This window comes from Coenobita brevimanus, chromosome 92 (genome assembly GCF_032717465.1).
Source record: "Coenobita brevimanus isolate Jiangsu-jjx chromosome 92, ASM3271746v2, whole genome shotgun sequence".
Taxonomy (NCBI): Eukaryota; Metazoa; Arthropoda; class Malacostraca; order Decapoda; family Coenobitidae; genus Coenobita; species Coenobita brevimanus.
Window position 1 is genome coordinate 10,722,690 of NC_137045.1, and position 26,890 is coordinate 10,749,579.

Sequence of the window (26,890 nt, forward strand, 5' to 3'; positions counted from 1 at the left end):
GCTTTGGACAGGCTTCTCGCAGTGAAGAGGTGAAGGGTATGTTTCTCCAGTTTGAAACATCTATCCTAAACTAAATACAATTGTCTGGGGATGATTTTTTTTTTCTTTTAGAAGACGAACCTCCCCTCCTTCCTCCCACTCCAAAATTTCTGAAGAATTGTAGTCCCTATGAACTTATAAATCTTTCTACTCAAAACTCTGCTTCTCAAAAAAAAAAAAAAAAAAAAAGCTGCATGGGAGTATGCGGTATATACTCATCATCATCAGCATCATCATCAGCAACATCCTTATCATCACCATTCTCCTCCTCATCATCATCATTATCACCATAGTCATCACCATCATCATCATATAGACCTCACTTCTAAATCAATTGTCTCTCGTCCCTGGCATTGGTGACTACAAAGCTGCTGGCCCGTTAGCACCAAGGTTCAAATTGACTCAGGTGTCCATCCAACCCTGCATCCACCCTTTGTAGGTTGGTAGGTAAAATGAGTACCTAGGGTAACACCTAGGGAAGGTAACTGTGATGACCTGAATGATGCAGTGGCCTTGTATCCCAGGTTATTGGATGAATAACCCACTACAGGCTCAAAGACCTATGTTACAGAGATGAGCACCGTGGCTAAGCGCCTCATGACGTATGCTTCCACTTTTTTTTTTCCTCACCCCCTTCTTTCACCCCGTCTGGCAAACCACAATAGCCTCCCCCGAACATGTATACAAAACAGATGCAACCTTTGGAGCTCTTGATCGTTAATACCACCTCTTATAATCATCACGCCATCTCACTGTTGCTCTCCTTTTCAGCCGCAAGCCGGCTGCAACAGTGCATTCACTCGAGCTTCATTATCAATGTACCAGTCGTTTTTTTTTTTTTTTTTCCATGACTTTTCTGTTCCTATCTTTCGTTTTTTCATTTTTGTCTTTTTATTTATTTTTTTCTCTTTTGTGTTAATAACTTTCCGCAAGCCCTTTTAGTCGCCTCCAGGACACGCAGAGAACGCGTGGGTATTGTTTTTACCTGTCACAGGAAATAATTATACTGCAGTCGTGTAGTAGAGCGAGTACGTGTAATGTGGAGTAGTCTCACCGTGGACTTTTGTAAACCTGGTTGAGTGCCGCGCCTGTGGGTGCTGCCGCTGTTGTGTAAGGCCAGACGTGAGAGAGAGAGAGAGAGAGATGAACGAAAGCCATCAATAGTATACCCTGTCCCGCCACGACGTATGAACTAAAAAAAGCGCAACTCAACTGAAACCCCATAACAAGGACATGCCATCATAATCCATGGTTTAAAGCTGGAATCTAAAATTTTTATTTTAACAGGTTTCTCTCCTTCAATGTTTCACGTTAAACGTTACCCCTCCCTATCCGAATATCAGAAGCAAACAAAATGGCTACAATTTGAGAAATAAACCTGGAAATACTGCGGTTATTTGGAGTCAGGGGAGCAGCTTCACACGAACTATACTCATTTTTTTTTTCCATCGAGGCGAAGATGCACTTGACAGGTTGGTAATGATTGGCTGAATGCAACATTACTTCATAATCTCTTTACTCGTTAGCGTTATTAATTGGCAACAAATATCTGAGGGTAAAATTTGTGTTAGTAAATGTTATTCGGACGTTGCATTCAGCCAATCATCACCAACCTGACAAGTGCACCTTCGCCTCAGTAATATATATATATATATATATATATATATATATATATATATATATATATATATATATATATATATATATATATATATTGTGGCTTGGTTGTGCAAGCCATGAAATATGGTAACAGTTGACTTAACCACATAAGAGACAGCAGTCTCCTAATTTTGAAGAAATTCTCAAATGATTGTTTCACTTTCGCATTTGCTATTCTACTTAAAAATATCTCCCCTCTCCCCTCACAAGAATGAACATATTTCCCTTTGAATAAATACGCCAAAGTACAAAATGTGGTAGGTGGTGGCGACCATCATCCACTCACTTGATGTAGTGCAGCCTACCTCTTCCTTAGCCTTTATCATTCTTTTTCTGTGCCTGCCCTCCTCTCTTCCTATTTCTCCTATCTTTCCTGTCACTTCTTATTCCTTTTCTTTCCGTTACAGGTGGCTTTATATTGAGTGACAAGCCAAATGGTTTCCTGTGAGCCTAGAAACCATTTACAACGCTGGGTGGTAATCATATAACCAAACAACACGTGCTCCCTACGTGTCAAGTGGGTTGGTGGAGGGTTAGTGCCCCTCCCTGAGTCAAATGGCCACCCCGTAAGGGATTATGGCGTCTGGCAATAGATAGACAAAACTTCTCCGTTTAGGAATGTTCAGCATTCACTGATATTTATATATTCAATACAATTCAGTTACATTTTAAACAACATGGCAATTAACTGACAGCGAAATGCTATTTCACTGAGCAATGAATTAACTGTACATTACGTATAGGAACGTACTGGGGAGGGAGAAAGATAACCACGCCTCTGCACTGGTAGTATGGAGGTCCTTTGATCAATATAAAGCTCTACAGGAAGCCCCTTATGTCCCTATGCCCCACGAATAGAGTCTCCCTAGGCCACTGTTAGACATAAGGTCACTAGAACACTGATGAAGGTCCCTTTGGGTCACTATACGACACTAACGTAGGCCCCTTAGTTCGCTCTAAGACTAATGGAGGCACCTTAAGCCAAGGTTAGACTATTAAAGACACCGTAAGTCACTACGAGACGCTACCGGAGGCCTCTTACATCACTATTAGACTAATGGAGGCCTCATAGGTCATTACAGGTCACTCACTGGGGTCCCTTTAGGACTCTTCTACTGATCGAGACCCCTTAGGTCACTATAATACCAATGGAAGTCACTTAAATTACTATAAACCACTAATGGAAGCCCATAAACCACTACACGAGTTTCTGTATGTCACTAAGCGACGCGAATGGAGGTCCCCCTTGGTCACTGCAATACACTAATAGAGGTCCCTTAGGTCACTACTTAATTAATGGTAGCTCCTCAGGTCAATATAAAACTAAAGGAGGGCTACTAAGCACATATGTTTTGCTCATGGAATCAGCCTCTCCAAATCAGGGATACGAGCTTATATAGATATACGAGTAATTCAGAATGAAAAGTTGCTCCGAATGAATAATGTATTGGAACATATAATCATTATATCAACAAAACATACCACCCTGATCATAGCCAACTGGTAACAGCATTATAACAGCATATTCATACGATTTTTGATGCACATGATTCAGGTGACATTGACTTCCGGAAAAAGTATCGTACTACTACATTAGTAACGAATCCCTTTTTGCTACCAAATAAAACTTTTCTTTATAGGTTATTTGCTTTCGGACTATATTAATATATCATATTCTGTTGACATGTTACTGAAGTAATTTCTTAATGTCATTGGCTGAAGCCCAACACGTCTGGCAGTGTTGACTTTGATGTTTCCACATGTTATCAGTATTGGTAGATGGGTGGCTTTAATCAGACCACATTATGTCAGGCAATTTATCAGTAATGTGAGATAATTATATGTTATCTTAATCCTTTAAGTAAGATATGAAAGTGTAGGTATAATGCTGTAACAATAATGGCGGGAATAAATGCGTAGTGGCAATACTAGTGTCGCGGCGAGTGTGGAGGTGTCATTTATGTTTACCACCAAACCGTGTTTGTCTGTCAGTGGAAGTAGTCATACAAGCGCCCTCCTAAGATACCCCTGCAGCATCGGAACCTGTAAAGCTTCTCGCACAAGACTAACGTGAGGTATCGGACAAGAATACAATACCTGTTATTTTGTCGACGCCTGTTAAAGGGACTCTGGCTTGATAACTGTCTTGAGGAAGCCCAAGATATCAGTTCTAACCATCTTCATTGGCAAGTGGAAGATTAAGTGCCTTCCCACATTATCAGTCCGTTATCAGTGACCAGTATGAGGCTTTTCGGGTGGGAGTCGTGGAGGGGGTCATTCCGAGGAGCCTCTACCACCGAGCAGGACTCTTGTACCGCTGCTGACTCCTCCCAGGACCCCCACCAGTACCCCAGCGGCATGGAACTAACTCCAGAGAGGAAAGAAATTCTCTCACAGGTTAGTTGGTTTCAGAGTAACCCATGATGAAGCTGGCTGGGATGAAAATCACTAAATCAGTATGTGAAACGGTAGGGTTGGTACGACCTTCATTACTGTCTTTCCAGGGCTTAATCCCGTGATCGCCACATGACAGACAATAGCAGTGTTGGAATGTCTGGATCAACAGTTAGCCTAAACCAAATTTTCACATCATGTGTTATTAAGCTCGTTGCACAAGAATTGTAACTTACATAAATTAACATTTGCGTATTAAGTAGAACAGGTTATTATCTACTTCCTTAACAGGGAAAAAGGTCATAAAGGATACGCTATTGCTTTGTGTAACTTTTTTTTTTTTTTTACATTAGATTACCAGCATATCGTATTCATTACAGTATTTTTTTTTTTTTTTTTAAGTATTGTTGACTAGGTGTATTGTTGACTGCGTATTGTAAAATTTCGGTGGGGTAATATCAGTAGGTAATGATTTATAAGGTAGTTTTTGGTGTTGTCCGATAATGTATACCGGTATCGTAGTTGTCAGTGTTGGCAGTGTAGAAGCATATGGTTCCAATATCGGGATAACTACTGTACTGGCGGGCGGAGGCGCAACCTGGTGCACAGGATGGCCACTTCTGTATTGATCGCATGCAACCTACAACTCGTCCCAGTTTCCGCGCGTTTTAAAATTCATTGGCTGAAATATATGGTAGGTGGTCTGTACTAACAATAATAATGTGAAAAATTACTTATATACCCAGTATAAATAAACGCATTTCCTGATCTAAAAGTAGAGTACAGGTAGTAGAGCGTAACCTTGAACTAGCGCAACAGCAACACGCGTATAGCCTGAAATAAATTTGCCAGTTCAGTCTCACTCCCCGGACTGTACGGCTTAGCGTAAACATGATGAGAGTCTGCCAAGGTAGATGTTAATCTCAACGTAATTTAATGATGCTGGGTGTTTTGAACTGACACAGAGTCAGTCGAGGCTTAAGCGACACGGAGTCAGTCGAGGTAGGCAATGACTCAGTCGAGGTTTCAGTGACAGTCAGTTGAGAGTTATGTATTTAAATCCATGGTAATTTTGAAAGGTATTAGTTTGGGAAAAGTGCTATGACAGAGCTAAGGCAGCGAATCACTAAAATTGCCAGATTTCTGGGGACAGTGCCAAGTGGAGTAGGAGGGTTGGCTCAAGCAAGCACACACACACTGTCTGTGAACTTGGCTTCTTTATGATATGATGTAGAATATTGGGAATGTGTTTTATAGTTGACTGCTTTAGCATGAGCCGCCTTGTGATGTATGGTAGCATATCTAAGTTGTACAGACTATAGGCCTACAACTTATTTCAGATTACGGCATGAAAATACTAATTGTTGTCGACGGTCAGCGTATTTAGAATAGGCCTACGCTGATCGAGTGGCCAAAAGCTGTTCAACTGCTTGTAGATTTTCCGATTTAGTGAGTATTTCGTTGTAAGAGAATGCTAGGCCAAATATTTCCGCAGACCATTGAAGTATAAGCACAGCAGTACTTTTAACATTACAGCCATTCAAATTTCTTTCCCAGCACCTTTGAAAGTCTCCTCGCCTTAGACACTAGTGTTGGGTGAGGGATTTGGATTCCCTTACCCCCTTCTTGTTTTCAGTGGAAGTAAACGATCATGAATTACCCGGTATAGCTTTTATGACCTTCACCTAAATAAAGTCGTCTGGAGGTAACCATGTTGAAACTGTAAAGATGGACATAGGGCGCAGTTAAGTATAATGAGTTAGGGTCAGACACTGAGTAGGCCGATATACAAGTCCACTCGTAAAATAATAAGAATAAGAAAGTCTTCGGGGCCCAAAAATTCCCCGCAAAATATGTCTTTAGCACCCCCTTCCTTGGGGCTACGGATGCTATGGTGAAAACCCTCATGCAAAAGTAGGAGTATCTTGTATGATATTAAGGCAGACTGTGTTGATATTAAAGAGCTATAAATAACAAGTGAATTGTGGTTTCATATGGAATATAAATCACAGGGGAAGAGGTGTTACGAAGTCCAGTATCCAAATAATAATAATAATAATAATAATAGAGCTCACAAACTTAAGACCAAATCCGCATCATAATTCATATAGGCCTATATTTATGAGGGAAAAATATTATAGACTACACTCTTGTCCATAAAAAATAAATACATAAACCAAGTAACTTACGACAGTTCCTGCCACGTTCGGTACGGTGCGTATGCTTTAAGTAGCAGGATGATCAAGATATAGGGAATATGCACAGTTATTGTCTTTCCTGGGAGAACAGATTAAGTCATAGTTTATTCACGTCTAACATGAGGATTTTCGTCCATTTGCATCCCATCCCCGCCTCTCTCTCTCCCTCTCTCTTTCTGGCAGCTTGAAGGTCAAGGGGAGCGTGCCGTGCGTAGTATTCTTTCGCATTAGTTTCGAGAAATGTTGGCTGATCCGTCACGAGGCTGGCCAGAGGAGAGTTGGAGGTGGTATGCTGTTGATTCCCCTCACCCCCATCTCTCTCTCTCTCTCTCTCTCTCTCTCTCTCTCTCTCTCTCTCTGAGTTTAATGCTACCGGTAATAAATAAACCCCCCTCTCGCTGTCCATTGAAGGTGCTGCACACCTGAACGTACCCTTTACTGTCTGTAATTCTGTCTGTCTGTCTGTTACGCCTGTCATTTTTAAGATGCAAACAGACGAGTATAATGAGGGATTTTTTTTTTCTTTAATGAAACTAGTAGATACTGGAGGAGTTGATTGAAGGTAAATCCGACTTGAAAAGTTTCTCCAGAACTGAGTTAATCGTCTGGTGATGGCAGGCACAAAAAGTCTATATCAGTATCGCCAGACTTATGGTGACGCTAAAATAGGAGTAATAAGTAGATAAATAAATGTTATGTGCTATTTTCATCTGATGTTTTCTTTTTCTTGCGTTATTTCATGATTCTCTTCAGTTTATAAGCATTTGAGCGCCACGTAGCCTATGAGGAGAGCAATCCATAATCATCATCAGTTCGATGACATTTTTTAAAGAGTATGTTTGCTGTCTCCAGATACGAATTCATCTTAACGAGAGACTTTTTCAATGAGACCCTTTGATTTGAGATATTTTTGCCAATCTGAATAACATTGCATGGATGTAGCACACAAAAACGTACGTCATTGTAGTGACGGGATTTAGTCACAGTTTTGGCGGTTATAAGTCCGAAGTTTCCTAACACCTCTTCCTAAGCAATGTTGTTTCTTCTTACACCTTCTTATCGTCTTGTGTTGTTCAGATCGTTCTAGCATCACAATGCTCTTCATGAGTAATGTACGGATTTGTATTAACCGGTCGTCTCCGAAAATAAATCGCTAAGGAATAGGTGCTAGGGAGCCTCCTTGGCTGACGAGAAGCCTACCCGAGACTTGCGGCCGTCGTGGACGCTAGCTGGCAAAAATAAGTAAATAGCGTAAATAAAAATAAACAATACCGTAAATATATAAAAAATAATAAATACCGCTATTAAATAACTAAATAATAGAAAAAATAACTGCCGTAAATAGATAAATATATAAATAAAAATAAATAAATATCGCAAATAAGTAAATGTTTAAATATATACCGGTAAATGACGTAGAAGTTTGACTAATCGACCCATTTACCACCATGACATTGTTTTTCTTGCTACCATCAGACGATTTTACTCAGCTTTGCAAGGCCCTCTGTAGTGGTGATGATGACGGCTATATCTAACCTTTCAAGGTCGTAAAAATATTTAGCTGAATAAATTCGTTTGGAGCGAGCAAGAATGAAAAAAAAAAAAAAAACTACCTCACGTGATTGAAGTTAGAGAGAGAGAGAGAGAGAGAGAGAGAGAGAGAGAGAGTTTTGTAACACCCAGTACTGGGGTTACAGAGTGTGATGAGTACGATACTTATTTTTATAGGAGAGAGAGAGAGAGAGAGAGAGAGAGAGAGAGAGAGAGAGAGAGAGAGAGAGAGAGAGGTCAGTTTTGTAATATCGTGGTTACATAGTGCGATGAATCTGTTTTTCTTCATGGTTCCAAGGCAGACTTTGCAATATCGGTTTGTCAGCTAACATTGCAGAAAAATCCAATACCGTCATGTATAATCTGCCGACTGTGTGCTTTTGTAATAGTGCCAAGGTGAATTTTGTAATGCGGGTTAAGTTTTGTAACACGAGTTTCTGGGTCACGGTAGACGATATTGAAGTTTGAGTAATTGGCACTCACGGTCAGTAATTCCTCCCTACTCATTAACGACTGACTCAAGCGTCGAGGTTAGTCAATATTTCGGTCTTTGCCTGCTCAGCGCGGAACTGAAACTATATACAATATTTTCATTCAAGGTTTGTTTGGCTACTGACGTATACTTCCTTTTTTTTTTTTTTTTTTTTAATGCAAGGAAGAAAGAACCAAAGGCTAGAATCTCGCAAGATTGTTTCCCCAAAGAAAAAGAAAAAAGATAACAGAACTAAATTCGAGATCCGTTCACTTAAGATGCCTGGACACACTGCGTTTACAAGACTGGAGGTCATAGACAGTAGGAAATACAGAGGGAGACAGTTCCAGAGTTGACCTGCACTTCGGTTAATAACTTATTTATTTCCTTGTCTGTATAAATCTCATAATGTCATACAATAGCAGGACATTAGTAATGGATAGTGGGTGGGAACTTTTGGCTCTGATTGTACCTTTGGTTATTTTTTTACGCTAATTAGCATGAGAGAATGAGACGATTTTTTTCATTCTCTGAGATGAATAAAAGAGCAAAATTTACTCCTTAAACAACGAAATAATGAAACAGAAAGCATGATACTACTACTATTACTACTACTACTACTACTATTAATAATAATAATAATAATAATAATAATAAATGCACAACACGCAATTATCTCAGAACCTTACATAGTGCACAGCGAAACAAAAACCGAAAAAAAAGTAATGGACAAGAGTCAACTTTTCCTTCCCGGACATTTAAAGAAAAAAGGTGAAAAATTACCCGATGAAGAGGGGAAAAAACTGCCATAAAAATACATTCGCAGGTAACTTCCGTTGTTGCTTACCGTATATAAGAGCATACCTGTTTACGCTAATGCTCAAGTCTCACCTGTGTGGTAGCGGTTCATTGTTGGCATAACATAGGCTCATTTTATGCTGTCACGGTCCACGCACTTTTTGCTTCTGACTGTTGTTACAGTCCTTGGATTTCGTTTATATGGGTTTATATTTTTGCCTCTGACTGTTGGTGTATCCTTGGATTTGTTTGTTCAGGCATTTTGTGTATTTCTCCCTTCCTTCCTCTCTCTCTCTCTCTCTCTCTCTCTCTCTCTCTCTCTCACACACACACACACACACACACACACACACACACACACACATTTCCTCACTTTTTCCCTCCCTCCCCCACTCCCTTATTTCATCATTTTCTCCATCTCCTATTTCCCCATTCTCTCTTCCTAATCCCCTCCCCCTCCCTTCTCCCTTTCCTCTCCCTTTTCCCTTCCCTCTCCCTTCCATCCTTCTTTGCTTCCTTCCTTCCTTGGATATATATATTTTTTTAAACATTGAGACAAAGCCACTCATAATTTTGAACATATTGTAAATCGTTGGTTGTGGTAGGTGGTGGCGACCATCATCCACTCACTTGATGTAGTGCTGCCTACTTCCTTAGGTTTTATCATTCTTTTTCTGGGCCTGCCCTCCTCTCTTCCTATTTCTCCTATCTTTCCTGTCACTTCTTATTCCTTTTCTTTGCTTGACAGGTGGCTTTACATTGAGTGACTAGTCAAATGGTTTCCTGTAAGCCAAGAAACCATTTACAGCGCTGGGTGGTAACCATATAACCAAACCATACGTGCTCCCTACGTGTCAACAAATGGGTTGGTGGAGGGTTGGTGCCCCTCCCTGTAAAACAACTAACTCAGTGTCAAATGGCCACCCTTTACGGGATTATGGTGTCTGGCAATAGATAGATAGATAGATAGTAAATCGTTGGCTCCAGCAGTCATGAAGTTTTACTTTTTTTTTTTTTTTTTTATATATACTGCTTGAAAGGGGTGTGGTGGGAGGCTATTGACCACTTTTTCGTGGCAAAAATTTTTCAGGAAGAAGAGACATGGTGAGTTTGTACCGCCTGCTGCTTTGTCCTTCCTGCAATAAATGAATAAATAAATAAATAAATAATCATGATAATTCTCGCAACCAAGATTTGTATCCTTGTCCGTCCTACAATAATAAATAAATAAATACCGCTAAATAAATAAAGAACCATAGCTAATAATTCTCCTCGTGACCAAGAATTTTTATTTTTGCGCTGGGAACAAAGGACACATGAAAATCGCACTTCCTCTGTCCTTCCTGCATAGGCAAGTCTTGAGTCACGACAGGGTATCGACCACGCGTTTGTCTGCGTAGCGTATCTCGGTCCAGGAAGCCATTGCCAAGGTGATCATAATGTAACTGCCGGTAACAACAATAAAAATAAAATAAAATAAAATATATACCGATAGTTGGGGTGTTAAAATTCGCAAAAGGATTAAATGGCTCCTCAGTTAGTTTATTTAAATAAACCCGCTTGACTTGTTCACTACTAGAGGTCCGTCTTAAGCTTAATAAAATCGTCTGAAGATAGCAAGGATAGAATAAGAAAATCATTAGGTCGAAGGATGTGAGTGGATGTATTAAGAAGCAGAATAAAATCGTCTGGAGATTGTAAGAATGTAATTTAAATACAGATTGGGACTGAATGAGTATGTATTAATAAGTTGAATAAAATCGTCTGGAGAGAGCAAGAATAGATTAATAAAAGACATGTAACTGGATTAAGGGGATTATATATGTGTAGGCTGTGAATTAAAGACCGCGAGACATCTGTCATGATGATGATGATGATGATGATGATAATGATGATGATGATGATGATGACGACGATGATGAAGTCAGACAAACGTGGACAGGGGCGCACTGAACGGATTAATACCGTGACATCGATTACGTTTATTTATTTTTTTATTCTTGTTACCCCCAGACTTTTTTATGTATTTATTCAGTTTTTATTCTGGAGAAATTAATTTTGTACCAACGTGGTTAGAAACAGTCTTCATTAACTCTTTTCAAACCTTATTTCTTTCCCTAAACTGAATAAAATGGTCTGAAAACACAAACTCTCTCTCTCTCTCTCTCTCTCTCTCTCTCTCTCTCTCTCTCACACACACACACACACACACACACACACACACACACACACACACACACACACACACACACACACAATACGTCACCATATTCAAGAGCATAATATTGTAATGAATAAAACTTCTGAGGCACCTTAGTTACGACAGTGGGGGGAGGGAGGGAGGGGGATGAGGCACTACTGGAGAACAGTGTGAAATTAATGTTGTGGATAATGTCTTCGGTGATGCTTAGGGCTTTGAAAGGTAATGAGGTACACTATCGAAGAACCCAGAGGAATACGTGTCGGAGATTATGGCAGTGACTCATCGTTGTAAGTTTGGATGACGGACAAGTTACGCATCAGTTTTTTTTGAGACGTGAAAGGTTGATGACATGAATTACCAAAGACCTGAATATATGTTGGAGATTATAGCAGCAGTGACTAAGCCAAGGTGAAAGACAGTTTATATAGGCTATAAGTTTTTGAAAAAAAAAAAAAATCTATATGGCGAGGTGGATTATCGAAGAGCGCAAATGAATATATATGCTGGAGATTAAAGCATCAGTGACGTCAGTTTTTAAGCTTAAGTAAAGGTTCAGTGGGAAAAGGTTATAAGTTTTTATGGGTGATTTCAGTTGCATGCAGGAAGATAAAAACGCAGGAAGAACTCAGAGGAAAATATTGCCACAGCGGTTTTTAGAACCAGTGACGTTAGTTTTTAAGAGTTGTTGAAGGACATACAGGACATATTATTAGTTTTTGGTAACTTAGATTTGTAAATTGTTTGGCAGAAGATACTCTGCATGAGAACAGAGAGGAGTTTATAGCATGGATTGTAGCACTAGTGGTGTCGGTTTTTAAGCAGAGTTGAAAGACAGGTTGCACAAGAGCACGGGAAGAAACGATGGGGCATAAAACATTATTACCTGGCTGCATGTCGGTAACCCATGCCTTTTTTGTGGTGTTTCTTTCCTTATTTTTCTTGTTCCGGGTGGGTTGTGAGGCCGGTATGAGGGAGGGAGGAGATGTATGTGAGGGAGGGGGAATTTATGTGAGGGAAGGCGGGGTGTATAAGTGTGAGCAAGGACGGATTGTATACAGTACATGGGGGAGGGGATGACATGAGATAGCTTGGAAGATGGTACCAGAGTCTGTGGTCCATATTCCAGGTGGCATAGAAAGCATCGTAGCACCTCATCCTCTTTGAACCATTATACCGGTACATAGTACTCGTCATCCTCCTTAGACTTTGGATAGCAATGTTAGTGGTATCGGCTAGCTAACCTCTTCAGTACGGGGGAGCCCAAACAAATAAATTTGTGGCAGCAGTAAGTGCAGAAATGAACTAAAAAAAAAAAAAAAGGCCCTGGAATGAGACCCAGTGTGGCTGCGTCTGGAATTTTGCTGAAAAGGTACTTAGTGTACCGTACTTCTCCTGCCGACTTAGTTGCGAAACTCGTAAGTTCAGTCTTTTAGATTCCCCACTTGGTGAGCTTTTGAAATTGGACAATTTGTTCTCAGTTGAGGACGATGGGCTCTTGTTTTCTTGCCTTACCTTTGCCTGAAGCAAATTTTTGCTTTTAAGAAGGCTCTTAAACAGTTAACTATTTTCACAGATCGTTTTGTTGTCATACTTTTTCACTGTAGCTACTATTAGCATTAATCTGATGATGAAGTGCTTGATGGCAGTACGAGGGAAGACAAACATTTACAGCAGCTTAAGCCTCGGAGCGTTAATAACTACCGCACACTCGCACCTCATGTCTCTCGTCTGACCCCTGTGAGTCCCCCTCCACCCCCTCCCTACTCCTCCCCTCTTGAGGAATGCAGCGGGTTTCTTAGGTTGTGGTTAGAATGATAAGCCTAAAGTAGAAAAGAAAGTGGGGAATGTTTTATATTTTCTTTCTTTTTTTGTATTGCATTGCTTTTGTAATGCCTCCCTCTCCCCCATCCCTTCGTACCTCTCTCCCTTCCGCCTCCCTAACCCTCTTCCTATTTACTCCTTTCCCTACCTTCCTGCCCCCCTCCTTCCCCTTCCTTAGTACTCCCTCTCCCTTTGTCTTCCTCTTGCCCTCATCCTTTCTCAATCCCATCCAGTCTCCCACCTCCTCCTCCATCTACAATTCCTTTTGTTTGTCGCCTTTCCCCTCACCCCCGGTCAACCTCCCTCCCTCCATCTTACCTGCCCTTTTCGAGTCCTCCCCATGTCCCTGCCTTCTTCCCTTCCTCCTTCCTCATCTTACCTGTCCTCGAGTCCTCCGGCCCGTATCTTCCTTCCTCCCTCCTTTGCCATCTTACCTGCGTCCTTTCCCCCATCCCTACCTCTCTCCCACGCCCCATCCTCTCTACTTCTCACCCCTTCCCAGGAATGCAGCCGATCGAGTGGGTCTCTTTACCCCTGAGCCGAAGGTTATACGCTATTTTTAACCCTTTAGGGCCTGTGACGCATTTTTCGTTTCAGTTCAGCAAAGACTGGACGATTTTTTTTTTTTATATATATTGAACTTGACCTCTTCCATCACGTGTCTTGTGTTTTATTCCTAGGGTGGGATAATAAGTCTGGATGATAATGATGATTGTGATGATAATGGTGGTGGTGTTGATGATGATGATGATGATGATGATGATGATGATGATAATGATTGCCAGATGACTACCATTGATAGGTGGGTAGATTGACAGGTAGGTAGACTCTTGGTTGTTATGAGTACCGGTAGCTGGGCTGCTGCGACTTCTCATATTATGGAAGCCAGTTTAGTGATGAATTCTTGCTACCTCAACGATTTCATTCAGTATAAGAGAGACAACAGATTAGATAGGTGAGATATTAATAGTCCTCATTAACCTCATCACTACAAGTCATTCCTGAGCTGAATAAAATCGTCTTGAGATATCAACACACACACACACACACACACACACACACACACACACACACACACACACACACACACACACACACACACACACACACACACACACACACACACACACACACACACACACACACACACACACACACACACACACACACACACACACACACACACACACACACACACACACACACACACACACACACACACACACACACACACACACACACACACACACACACACACACACACACACACACACACACACACACACACACACACACACACACACACACACACACACACACACACACACACACACACACACACACACACACACACACACACACACACACACACACACACACACACACACACACACACACACACACACACACACACACACACACACACACACACACACACACACACACACACACACACACACACACACACACACACACACACACACACACACACACACACACACACACACACACACACACACACACACACACACACACACACACACACACACACACACACACACACACACACACACACACACACACACACACACACACACACACACACACACACACACACACACACACACACACACACACACACTAGGGTTTAGCGTAGGATATACAATTTATGTGGACAATTTTATTCAGCTTAATCCTTCATTCTACAGTTTTCGTATACTCTCCACAACCGGTCGGTTCCCCAAACTGAAGAAACCATCAGTACTGACTGAGTTAGACTCCATTAGTTAACCCCTTCTTAGCCGACTTCCTTCCCTGAGCTGAAGAAAATCGTCTGAAGATATCACGAAAAAAAAATCATGGGATTGGAGGGGTTAAGAAATTCCTTAATCCTTTCACGACGATGACGTCTTACTGTTTACTTCAGCCACAAGACGATTTTATATGGACGATTTTATTCAGCCTGAGAAACATAATGAGGTGAAAATAATGTAGCTTGCAATTTTGCAGATTTCAAAATTTAATTGCCTTTAATTACCCGCCATAATTGCATGTAACTGTCTGATACATTGTTTGCAAGCTGCAATCTTGAAGTGAACGAAACTAAATTACCAAATGTTAGGTGATGTTGATGACTTAATGTCTTAGGTGATGTAGATAACCAAAACGTGTAGCGGTTGAACTGTGTGGGGTAATAAAAGCTCCTTCACGTGCTGTACTCCTTCAGGCGCTGACCCTGACGGGGGGCGTAGCGGCGAAACCACAATAGTGACCAAAACACAAAGAAGATATTGGGTTTTAATGTGCAGATTAAATCGCTAAGGAACATGTGTTAACGAAATCTGCGAATTAGTGAGATTTGGTAGGCTGGGACCGTCGATTTGATCGGCATTTTATGCGAGTCACAACATTCTCAGAGGACATCAGTCTGGACCCCAGTCGTTCCGTTAAAAGTCATCGTCAGAGTTCTGAGTTTTGATATGTGCATACATACATACATATATTACATACATACATACATATGTTATACATACATACATACATACGTAGACTACATACATACATATGTAGGCTACATACATATATACATACTTACATACGTAGGCAATAGACAGACAGACATCGGTACACACTCATCGTCAACAGAATTTACCGATATGATTGTAAGTTTCGCCACATTAGCACATTTATGTTTGTTCACAACAGTTCAGGGGTGACAGTAGTCTACAGCGAACGTTATTTATCAGCACACGTATTTGTTATGTGCTGGTAGGCGTAAGTGTAGGAAAGAAAACTGAGGCGGAATGGCGAAGGTAGGACGGTAGTTAGAGAAGTTCGAAGAGGAACTGCAGTAGCCTATACCGGTACCACATTTGTTCCAAGTTGGCCTAAAACACCCCTTTCCATCGTGAATTCTCAGTTGTAACAGTGGAGTAGCATTAGAATATGATGCTAGTCACGAAGAAGTGCTATGGAAAAGACGTAGAACAGTAGTATTGCCTTATTCTGCTATCGAACTGTGTGAAATTGGCTGCAAAAGAACGAAAATCCGAACCAGCCTGAAAAAAAATTGCGAGGGTAGCTTAGTTGTGAAAATCGTGTTGGAACTGCGTAAGGTACAAACAGTTCAGGTATTTTTGAAGGGTTTCAGACATCGTGATGATCATATTTGTAGTACCATTTGTCGAAAGTTACAAGAGATGCTGGTGGTGGTGTTTGCAGTAGTGGTGAAGTTGTGCAGAGGGAGAATGTGAAGTTTGGTGTTGGTAGTGTTGTAGAAGTGGGAATCGTGGGAGATAGAAATAGTACTGGTATCCTGACTAGCTTATGTGGTGATGCTGGTGGTACTGATGTTAGCTATCAACACAAATATTGATGATAATGATGGTGATGATGGTGGTGAGGATTATATTTTTGGTACCCTACTGATGAAAGTGATGCTTTTAACGAGTAGAGCCAATCGCTTCCCATTCCTAACCTAACCTACTGTAATCTAACCTAAAAACCTAACCTAACTTAATCTAACAACGTGACTTAATATAAACTGCCCTAATTGCTCACATATCAGTCGGGTGTTTGCGGCTGACCACCCTCCTTAAATACCAGGATTAAGTAACCTAACCCAGAACACCTACGCTCTTGGTGGTTCAGTAAAGGAAAGAGAGGAACCAGAGCTTGATCATTACATGCCTTAAACATTGAGAGGCATGATGGAGGCTCTTGACCTACACTGATAATTGTTGTGATAGTGGTAGCTGTATTGGGCAGAGGGATGGTAGTACCGGGAGTGATGATAATGGTAATGCTGCTGGAAGTACAGGTAGAGAGAGATGATGGTAGTGGTAGGCTGGGTAATGGACCAGGAGGAAAGAGAGAGAGAGAGAGAGAGAGAGAGAGAGAGAGAGCTGATAGAAGAAATGATGCTAGGTTAACAGTGGTATATATAGATAGAGATATGATAGAAGAGACACTGTTGGACTATTAAAAAAAAAAATAGTGTACGCGCAGACACAGATGAAGATACACGAAAATGTGGTAGGCCAGATTACAGGCAGAGATAATGATGGTAGAAGAGACGATGGTAAGGTATATAATAGCAGGTAGCGAACTGGCTGTGGGGTGTAAGGTAGGTAGCGGTAAAGAGGAGGAGGAGGGGGAGGAGGAGGAGGAGGCAAACGTGTCGTGGGTTGGGTACGGTTGTTGCCCGTTGACCCTGCCGCACCTCCACCACCAAAACATCCCGCTGCTTCCCGCCACGCAATGCCATAACCTCCTTGGCGTAGGTAGGCGGCTTCGTTGCAACTCTTCCTCGTTTTTTTTTTCACAACAACGCATCGGTACCCTTGGGTACGCATTCTCAGTACGGTACACCATTGTAAATTTACACGGACTCACGTCGCGTCAAGCACTATACGCAATGGCATCAACTTTTATTTTTATTTTCTACTGACTCAATTTTTATGCACCGGTTGGGTACCCCTTACCCAGTTCATGTCTTGAGGTAGGACTCTTGAGGCTACTGTGAGGACTTACTGAGGCTGCTGCTGCTGCTGCTGCTGATGATGATGATCATGATGTACTGTATTTGACTAAGGCATGTATATCTTTAACCCAGTGAATCTGGTGGTGTATTGTTATTAACGAACTTGGAGGTTATATTTACCCGTGTTTGTTTGTTTGTTTCTTTTGTGTGTCTGTGCACAAGATGTCTAAAAAGGTTGTTATCGGATTTCAGTGAAAGCTAGTGGATAAGTGGGCAGTGGGTTAAGGAAGAGTTTAACAGATTTTGAGGTGGATCCAGATCTGAATGCAGGAATAAATCATAAATTCTGTTACCGTCGGCGGAGGTACACCCTCTCTGAGATTGTGTAACAGGACAGAGTAAGACCATAGAATTAATTACATCCGCAAACAACGTTGAACTGAGCATGGTTTATAAATCATAAATTATGTTGGTGTTGGTGGAGATATGCACTTTCTTAGTGCTTTCTAGTTTTTCTTGCTACCGCCAGCCGATTTTCTTAAGTTCCAGGGAAGTTCGTTCGTAAGTGACGGGGTTAGGAACAGTTTTCTTGATGGTGAAATAGCTGGTGGTTTACGCAGGCAGAACATCAACAGGGATACATAAACGCATTTACGATCAGATCTCCGTCGGAACTCAGGTTGCGATTTGCAGGAAGGACTGGGAAGTTGTCGAATCTTCCTCTGCTTCCTGTTCCAACTTCATAATTAAATTTTAGTTACGGTGCAAAAATTACTGCAGGTTATGACTGTTTTGAGCAGGGAAGGTTAAGAGTACAAAATCTTCCCTTCTCTAGTTCTTTCTGTAGAAAAATGTATAAATTACGACAGGGGAATGGTCCTAAATGTATTGAGAATTCTGCCCAGGCCTATATATGGCTAACCTTGAACACGCTTGTGGCTGGTGATATGCATCCTGTAGGCAGACTTGTACTGGGGGGGTAGGGTCGCGTTACAAGCTTCATCACACTTCCTCCTTACTTCCTACTTGAGCTATCTTTACTCCCTCTGTACTTACCCTTTATTTCCTCTTCCTTTATCGTCTGAACTGGGTTTGGGTGGATGGGTGGGTGGATGTGTGTGTGTGTGTGTGTGTGTGTGTGTGTGTGTGTGTGTGTGTGTGTGTGTGAGAGAGAGAGAGAGAGAGAGAGAGAGAGGGGGGGGAAGGGAGAGAGAATAGAAAAGGTGAAAGCTTGGGACGGGTGGAATAAGAAGAGGTTTGTCGAGACTGAGTGTAAGGATTAGGGGCTGGGGTACAGAGAGAGAGAGAGAGAGAGAGAGAGAGAGAGAGAGAGATGAAACTGGCATTTTTATTACCGTACCCTGCTTTAAAGAATACAAAGTGAGTGAAATGTTTTTCGTATGACTGTGTCTAGGGGTGTACACACACACACACACACACACACACACACACACACACACACACACACACACACACACACACACACACACACACACACACACACACACACACACACACACACACACACACACACACACACACACACACACACACACACACCGTAATTCCTTCACAGCGATTTTTAGGGTCCTCCAGATGGCATCAGACTCCAAAACACCCCTTCCTAACGATTTATTTTGCAATATACAACTTCACATTCCCTCTTATGCTAATTATATAATTTTTATTTCAACATAGATTGCATCAGTAACGTCGGAGAGGATACTGACGTGTATTGTGAAGAATAAATCGCTTAGGAAGAGGCTTTACGAAATTCCCAAAGCCATTTCTAATATGACCTAAGCTAAATACAAGTGTCTGAGGCAAATATTCTTCTTATTATTATTCTTATCTTTATTCTTTATATTATTATTATTATTATTATTATTATTATTATTATTATTATTATCCATCCATCCATCCATCATCCAGTCCTATGTCGCCGCATGAGGAGCGTAGGAACCCGGGGCTGGGCAAGTTGGCCCTGACATTTAAGATGAGAGTGACCAGCCTCACTCATCCCTGAGTGGCATTACGTGAGTAATAAACCTCAACCATCTCTTGGATATAAACCTTCACCGGCTCAATCCGACTGGATATTGTTATTATTATTATTGTTATTGATTATTATCATGACTACTACTACTGTTATTACTACTACTACTACTACTACTACTATTTTCGCATTGTTTTCCATATAAATAACAGTAGGCCAATCTTGGAAAAAAAACTTCGAGAAATACAGCTTCATGTGGGAGAAATACAACGCTGAGACAGTGTTCTGGAATTTAAATGAGACAATGGAAATAATAGGCATAAATACTGACTACTTTTAATGCTGCATAAGTGTATAGGTGTAATTAGGTTGTCTGTCTGTCTCACTTTCTCTCTCTCTCTCTCTCTCGTATATTTTTTTGTCCCCGGCGGAAATTCAGGACGACTTTTAAAGTTCACTGTTAAGGTCAGGCGTCTTCGCTTAATCCTTTCCGCTGTTAGGTTTGTGAAAAAAAAAGGAAAAAAAAAATAGGTAGGTAGGTAGCGAGAGAGAGAGAGAGAGAGAGAGAGAGAGAGAGAGAGAGAGAGAGAGAGAGAGAGAGAGAGAGAGAGAGAGAATGTTCGAAGGTAACCTAGACGCTCGGTTATGTCCAGCTTTAACCCTTTCTGCATGTGGGCTTAATAGGTGTTTTAATCTCCCTGCTGTCTGACGATTTTTTTCTTTAACTGGCGATACCCCATGACCTTGACCTCTTCAGTTCGAGAAGTATCTCCGGAGTTAAATAAAACCATATGAAATTAGGAAAAAGTGTACAGCCCAAGAGGAGGAGGAGGAGGAGGAGGAGGAGGAGGAAGAGGAAGAGGAAGAGGAAGAGGTGGAGGAGGAGGAGAAGGAACAATGCTTAAATATCCACTTGATAAAGATTTTCATAGTCATTACCCAGCCAAAATAGCTAAACGGTTCCCTAGCAAAAAATTAGGGAGTTCTTCTAAGATGAAGGAGTGTCGTGATTTATTTTTGTCTGCATTTATTTCTAGGGCAGTATATGATAAGGTGTAATCTCCCCCACCTGTCTGTCAAATGGGGAGTTATCGTATTCTCCCTGCTTATTTAACAGTCTCATGGTCGGCACAGTTCTAGTACATATTCCATTCCAGACGATTTTATTCAGCTACGAGCGAGTCATAGGAGTCTGACTCGTAAAAGAAAAAAAATTGCACTCGTGACACATAATAGGAAACTTACGTGATGAAAATGGTCCATGAAATTTCAATCCATAATGCAAGAGTGATTTAGAAGGTTAAGTTAGGAATGGATTGGTTTGGGCTAGGTTAGGATAGGTTGTTAAGAGAGTTTAGGTTAGTTTCGAAGTTAGGATAGGATAGGATAGGATAGTTTAAATTAGGATAGTTTCGGATAGGTTAGGTTAGGATATGTTAATTTGCGATAGTGTAAGTTAGTTTAGAATAGGATAAGATAGGTTAGGATAGAAGATAGGTTAGTTTTTGGTTAGTTTAGGTTAGGTTAAGATAGGATAGGTTATGTTAGGTTAGGTGAGCATAGTGACAAAGTATGGGTGCTGTTGTTGTGGTGTGTGATGGTTGCGTGTCATGGTGTGGAGGGGTTGTGTGGTGGCTGTGGCAGATTGGGGTCGGGATTTGTGGTGGATGTGGATGTGCGTGGCCGGGTTGTAAAATGGATGTGGAAAATTGTGGAGGGAATATGTGGTGTGTGTGAAAGCGCGTGTACGGGATGTGTAGTTGCTGTGGTAGTTACGTGTTCCAGAGCAGTTTGACGTCACCCCTCGCTGACAGCCTTGTCCATAGTTACGTAGTCTCTCACGCTGTTCCCGTAACCCATTCACGACGAGGATGCAATTTTTAACTATTTTTGTCATCCCCAATGGCTTTAGTTTCATCTCGGGAACTCTCTCTCGTTGCGTGGGGGCTTTGAAACGGTAATCCATCTTATCGGTTCCAAGACGCCTTTTTAAATTTTATTCTTTGAACCAGCAGACGATTTTTATTTGAGTTCAGTGTATTCTTGCTATCTCCAGACAATATTCTTCAGTTTCCGGTAGATTTCTTGTAGTGATAGAGTCGGTGAAGGCTGTATTAAGTTCCTCCCGTTCGAAAAGTTCATAATCAATACAGTCGTCAGAAAACAGCATGGATAAAATAAAGAAAATAAGTCGCTGGATTGAAGGCGTGAAGATCGCTCCTCACAACCTTCACGAGTTCTCTCTTCACCCCTCCTCTCCACTCTGTTCCACCACTAAAGCCATTTGTGTGTGTGTGTGGGGGGGGTAAAGAAGAGGGATTAATGTGGTTGCCTAGTTGATGGTAGAATGAATGATGTAGTAGGTGGTGGTGTGGAGGGGAGTGGAGGAGTGAATGAAACAATGTGGGGCTTAGTGAGAAGGAGAGACGTGAGCTGGTGATGATGATTCGTGTGGTAGGTAGGGTAGCCCGGTGTGGCAGGAAGTGGTGTAGCAGGCAGTGTTGTGGTCTGTAGTGGTGTGGTAGGTATAGATAGTTACGAATTGATGGAAGAAAGTAAAGTAGGGAGAAGGAGTTACGTGCTTTAGTGGCGATTCAGCTCATAAGTAGCCCAGCTGTGGCGTGGTGGTGGAATGGTGTGGCGGTGGTGGTGGTGTGTCTAGTTGGGTGTGACGGCTGGTGTATTGTTGTGACTGGGTCCACGCGTGTTTCCCGCTCTTACTCCTTCACACTTCCTGCTACACATACAATTTCACACTTCCGTCCATACCTCGGCGTCGGTGTGGTTTGTTTATCTCTAACTCACACTTCGAGCCACACATTCAGTCTCACACTTACCGCTGTATATCGGTGTCTGTGGTCTGCGTATCTGTGTAACTCGCACTTCCTGCAGCATTCTCACTCACCCCGCACTAACTGCTCCATTTTTTTGCACACTCACTCTCACACTTCCTGTTGTCGGCGTCCCTCTGCGTATATGCAGTCTGTGTATCTATGCAATTCACACTTCATACTAAATCAACACACTTACACTTACTTAACCAGATCCAATCATTTTCACTCTTCTAACAGGCTCATTCTCATTCTTCCCTTCATAGGCTGAGTCGCTTATTTGCTTGCTTTCTGAAATGTAGAATCCCAGCCAGTAGTTCGTTTACATCACTCTGGGTCGTAACTGTACTCTTTTAACTTTAACTTGGCGTAAAATTGTCAGGTTTCCATCTTGAATGCAACGCTGTAGTAATAGATTAAGAGGAATATATGATGGTAGTCAATAAGAAGCGCAGAAAAAATGATGCATAACAGTTTTTTTTTTTTTCTGCCACTGTTACGTGATAAAAGCATCAAACGTATGAAAAGCTGGACCAAGACAAGGCGAAAGAACCATAATGTAGATAGATCTAAGCCCATTCGATTCGCTGTTTAGTTTAACAGTATATCAAGCTCTCGTGTTCTCGGGCATTTTCACGGTCACGTATTTGAAGAAGGGAGTCCGAGTTTCTGCGACCCACACCCTTCCTTTCCAGAGTGGCTGGGACGAGAACAGTTCTTATACACGTGCTGGGACGAGCCCGGTCCAGTCCATATTATTCTGTACATGGATGCAAAAAAAAAAAAAAATCCATTGCACTATACGAAGTGGGACGAAAATTTCAACGTACATGCGAAATGGGATAAGTATAGCTTATATACGAGCTGGGACGAGAGCATCCACCGCTGGAAGGACAGATTTCCTGTCCTTTTTTTTTTTTTTTTTTTTTGTCCAAGGTTACATGTGCGCCAGAAAAAGCACAGAGAAAACGTTGCTCGGTGATCATTACATCCCTCCTTATTCTCCAGGCACACCTTTATTCTCACCAGCATCCTTAGGCGGTATTTTCGTCTGTTTAGGAAGTTTACTAACACCTCGTCCTTTGCGGTTTATGCCTTCATGCAGCGTTATTTATGTAATCTATCCTGGAAATAAAAAGATTTGAAGAGTATACGAGAGAGTAGTAAGGTGCGGTAAGCAAAATAAATCACCAAGGAAAAGGTGCTAGGGAGCCTTCTTAACCGACGAGAATACTAGCCTTATTCTCGCTTTCACACTTCTTTGCAATGACAAACCTTATATTTTGCTGCTGAATCTTTAGCGTGACGGTCACACTTATTATCACGCCCACACTTATTCTCACGCTTATTCATTCTCACGCTGACACATATTCGTCAGGTTAGATTTCATTCAGACTTGGACTTTCATACTTCAAGCGCACACTAATAACAGCAGTGATAATTACAGAGTTTCAGGTTTGTCGATAGTCGCTTCAGTAATGTTTCTCTAAGTAATATTTATAAACAAAGTAATATTTATCTAAGTAATATTTATAAACAAAGTAATATTTATCCAGGTAATTATTTTGCTGTTGACATCTTAAGGTGACGCAGCTTGGGAGAATTGTGTCATTGCCTACGTGAGAGGTGAATTAATCATGTCTCTGTTCTTGCGTCTATGGTTGCGGCATAACGTGTGTGTGTGTGTGTGTGTGTGTGTGTGTGTGTGTGTGTGTGTGTGTGAGAGAGAGAGAGAGAGAGAGAGAGAGTGAATCATGTCATTGTAGGGGTTAAACTGCAAGGCTTCAAGAACGCATGACAGTATGTGTGGCAAGAGCATATGGAACGCCAAAACATGCTGACACATCCTTAAAACCACAGAGCGCCCTAGAAACCCACGAGAGAGAGAAAGAGAGAGAGAGAGAGAGAGAGAGAGAGAGAGAGAGAGAGAGGGGATGGATTCTGTAAGCCCCTGGTTGGTGTCAAAGCCGTAAGGGGCCTGGAAAAAAAAAAAAAAAAAAAAAGACGCTCGCAAGCCCCTCCTTCTCTTCTGTGACGTCTTTTGTTTTATTGTATTCATATTATAACCTCTTTTTTTCACTCAGTGCTGACGTCTTCTATTTTTTGTTATATTATTCTTGCTTTTGTGACCTGGTTTTTATTCTACATAAATATGGCTAGACGATTTTATTAAACAGATCTTTCGTAGTGACGGGGATTTCATTGAACGAGATCTTTCGTAGTGAAGGAGTGATCATTATAATACTGTACATAGGGAAGTCATCAGGTACAAGTAAAAATTCAGATCAGGCTAGTTTGACATTTTATTAAGGAATTAGATTAGTGCGGCATTAAATAAGAACATATGAAGCAGTATATCACGAAATAAAAACCAGTTAGACTAGATTTATTTGAGCCATTCGGAGATTTTCGTCGCCTTGCAACTTGTTTCCCGTAGGTCAGTGGCAGAATAAGACACTGCTACGGCTCTACATCCTTTCCATAGCACCTCTTCATGACTAGCACGATATTGAAGTGTCAGTCTCTTGTTATAGGTAAGCACTGAAGATGGAGAGACGGCAATCTGAAGCAAAACTAAAGCGAACAGAGTATAGTTCAGTGTGACCTCTTCAGCGCCAACGTCGCCGTAAAACTCGTGCTTAAATGGAGCACAGTAGAGTGAGACGGTACCGGTTAATGAAAGGTAATGACCAGATCATGACTTTTGAGACAGCTCTTTGTCGGCTTTGACGGGAGTTAGAAACGGGATTAGATTCTGGAAGTGAGTGAAAGTCTTGAGATTTCGTCTCGGCAAACTACAGTAATGATACAAACGTTCCGAGTTGTTTAAAAGTCTTACACTTCAGGCCGATCACCCTCATTATTTTCCCATTTCCTTTCTCCAGACGATCTTGTTAACTTTGGGGAGACTGTGTGATGTGATGGAGTGACCTTCTTCCTTTTTAATTTTTGCGATCTCCGGACGATTTTACTATTTCTTGAAGAGTGTTGTGATCGTGATTTTTTCTTTTTTTCTTTTTTTTTCTTTTTGTGCGATCTCCAGACATTTTTAATAATTCGTGGAGACACTGTTGTGGCTGCGTTAGGAATAGTCTCCGGTCACTAGAGTATGTGATCGGATTGGTCAATTCTGTGTGGACTTTTTTTTTTTTTTCGCCGCCTCTTCCTTTGCAGTTTATATTACCTATTACACCTCAGTATTCTTTAGGTTATTTATATCTCTTGAATAATATATAAACAGATTTAACTTGCCGAAACGGAGGAAGGTACTTTCAGTCACGTCTCCACGGCTATTTATTACTCGTGTTACACATTACTGTAGTCTTTTTTTTTTTTTTTTTAAAGCTGTTTGTATGTTCTGAATACAGATATTGGACTGTACAAGTATCGAACCAAATATTAACATGCTCTGAAGAAACAAATGCCTACCATCACATCCTCTTCCATTGTGACTTAGTATTCCTGTTACTCATCAGTATTCTCTCTTATGTTATGTTTCTTTTAGTATTCCGGTTACACGTCAGCATTCTCTTTTGTGTTTCATTAAAATACAAACTTTGCTTCAGTAACAGAGAGAATATTAAGCAAGCAAAAGATACTAAAGGAACCTCCAAACGCTCAAGAATAAATCAGGGCCTAAGTGGTTGCATTACGCGTCACCTTATGGAGGACCAGGCTGTGATTGTGTGTGTGTGTGTGTGTGTGTGTGTGTGTGTGTGTGTGTGTGTGTGTGTGTGTGTGTGTGTGTGTGTGTGTGTGTGTGTGTGTGTGTGTGTGTGTGTTTTACCTCCTGTTGATATAATTCAGATCAGGAGAGAGACATTGGATTGGAGTGGTTGCTTAGACACCAGTTGGGATATTATATATTTAGCTGTATGCTCAGCTGTTACTACACACACACACACACACACACACACACACACACACACACACACACACACACACACACACACACACACACACACACACACACACACACACCATTCTCACTCGCAGTACACAAACTCTTCGACACGCATAATGACACAGCTCAGAAAGCCCTCACACTCACAAACACATAGCCTACAAATAAACTTACACAGCACACTCAAGCACTCAACTCACAATTCTCGTAGACAGCAGACGCAACATGCACACACAAACGCACAGAACACACAAATTCTCACACAATTACGCCCCAAACACAAATACAAAATAGTAAAAACTCGCACACGCACACTCAGACGCACACTCGCACGCAGCGCACGCGACATCAAGCCGTATCCAAGCATGTAAATAGAGGAAAACTAAGGAGTCATAGTTATTTCAGTCACATACAACTCTCTCTCTCTCTCTCTCTCTCTCTCTCTCACCAGACGATTTTATTCAGCTTAGGGAAGAACTCGTTGTGAAGGGGTTAGAGGCGAATCCCTTTAAACTTTTCAGTACTATGGCGTTATTTTTAT

At 41.4% G+C, this 26,890-nt stretch overlaps 1 protein-coding gene across 2 annotated transcripts in view; it reads left to right on the forward strand.

Moving 5' to 3' along the window:
* Positions 1–3,779: 3,779 nt before the first annotated feature.
* LOC145412144 (SEC14-like protein 2) overlaps positions 3,780–26,890 on the forward strand; it is a 56,281-nt gene continuing 33,170 nt past the window's right edge. For both annotated transcript variants that reach the window (XM_080282076.1, XM_080282077.1), the window contains exon 1: positions 3,780–4,095. In XM_080282076.1, the coding sequence (XP_080138202.1) occupies positions 3,940–4,095 (156 nt within the window). In that variant the 5' untranslated portion in view covers positions 3,780–3,939. The remainder of the gene's footprint in view (positions 4,096–26,890) is intronic.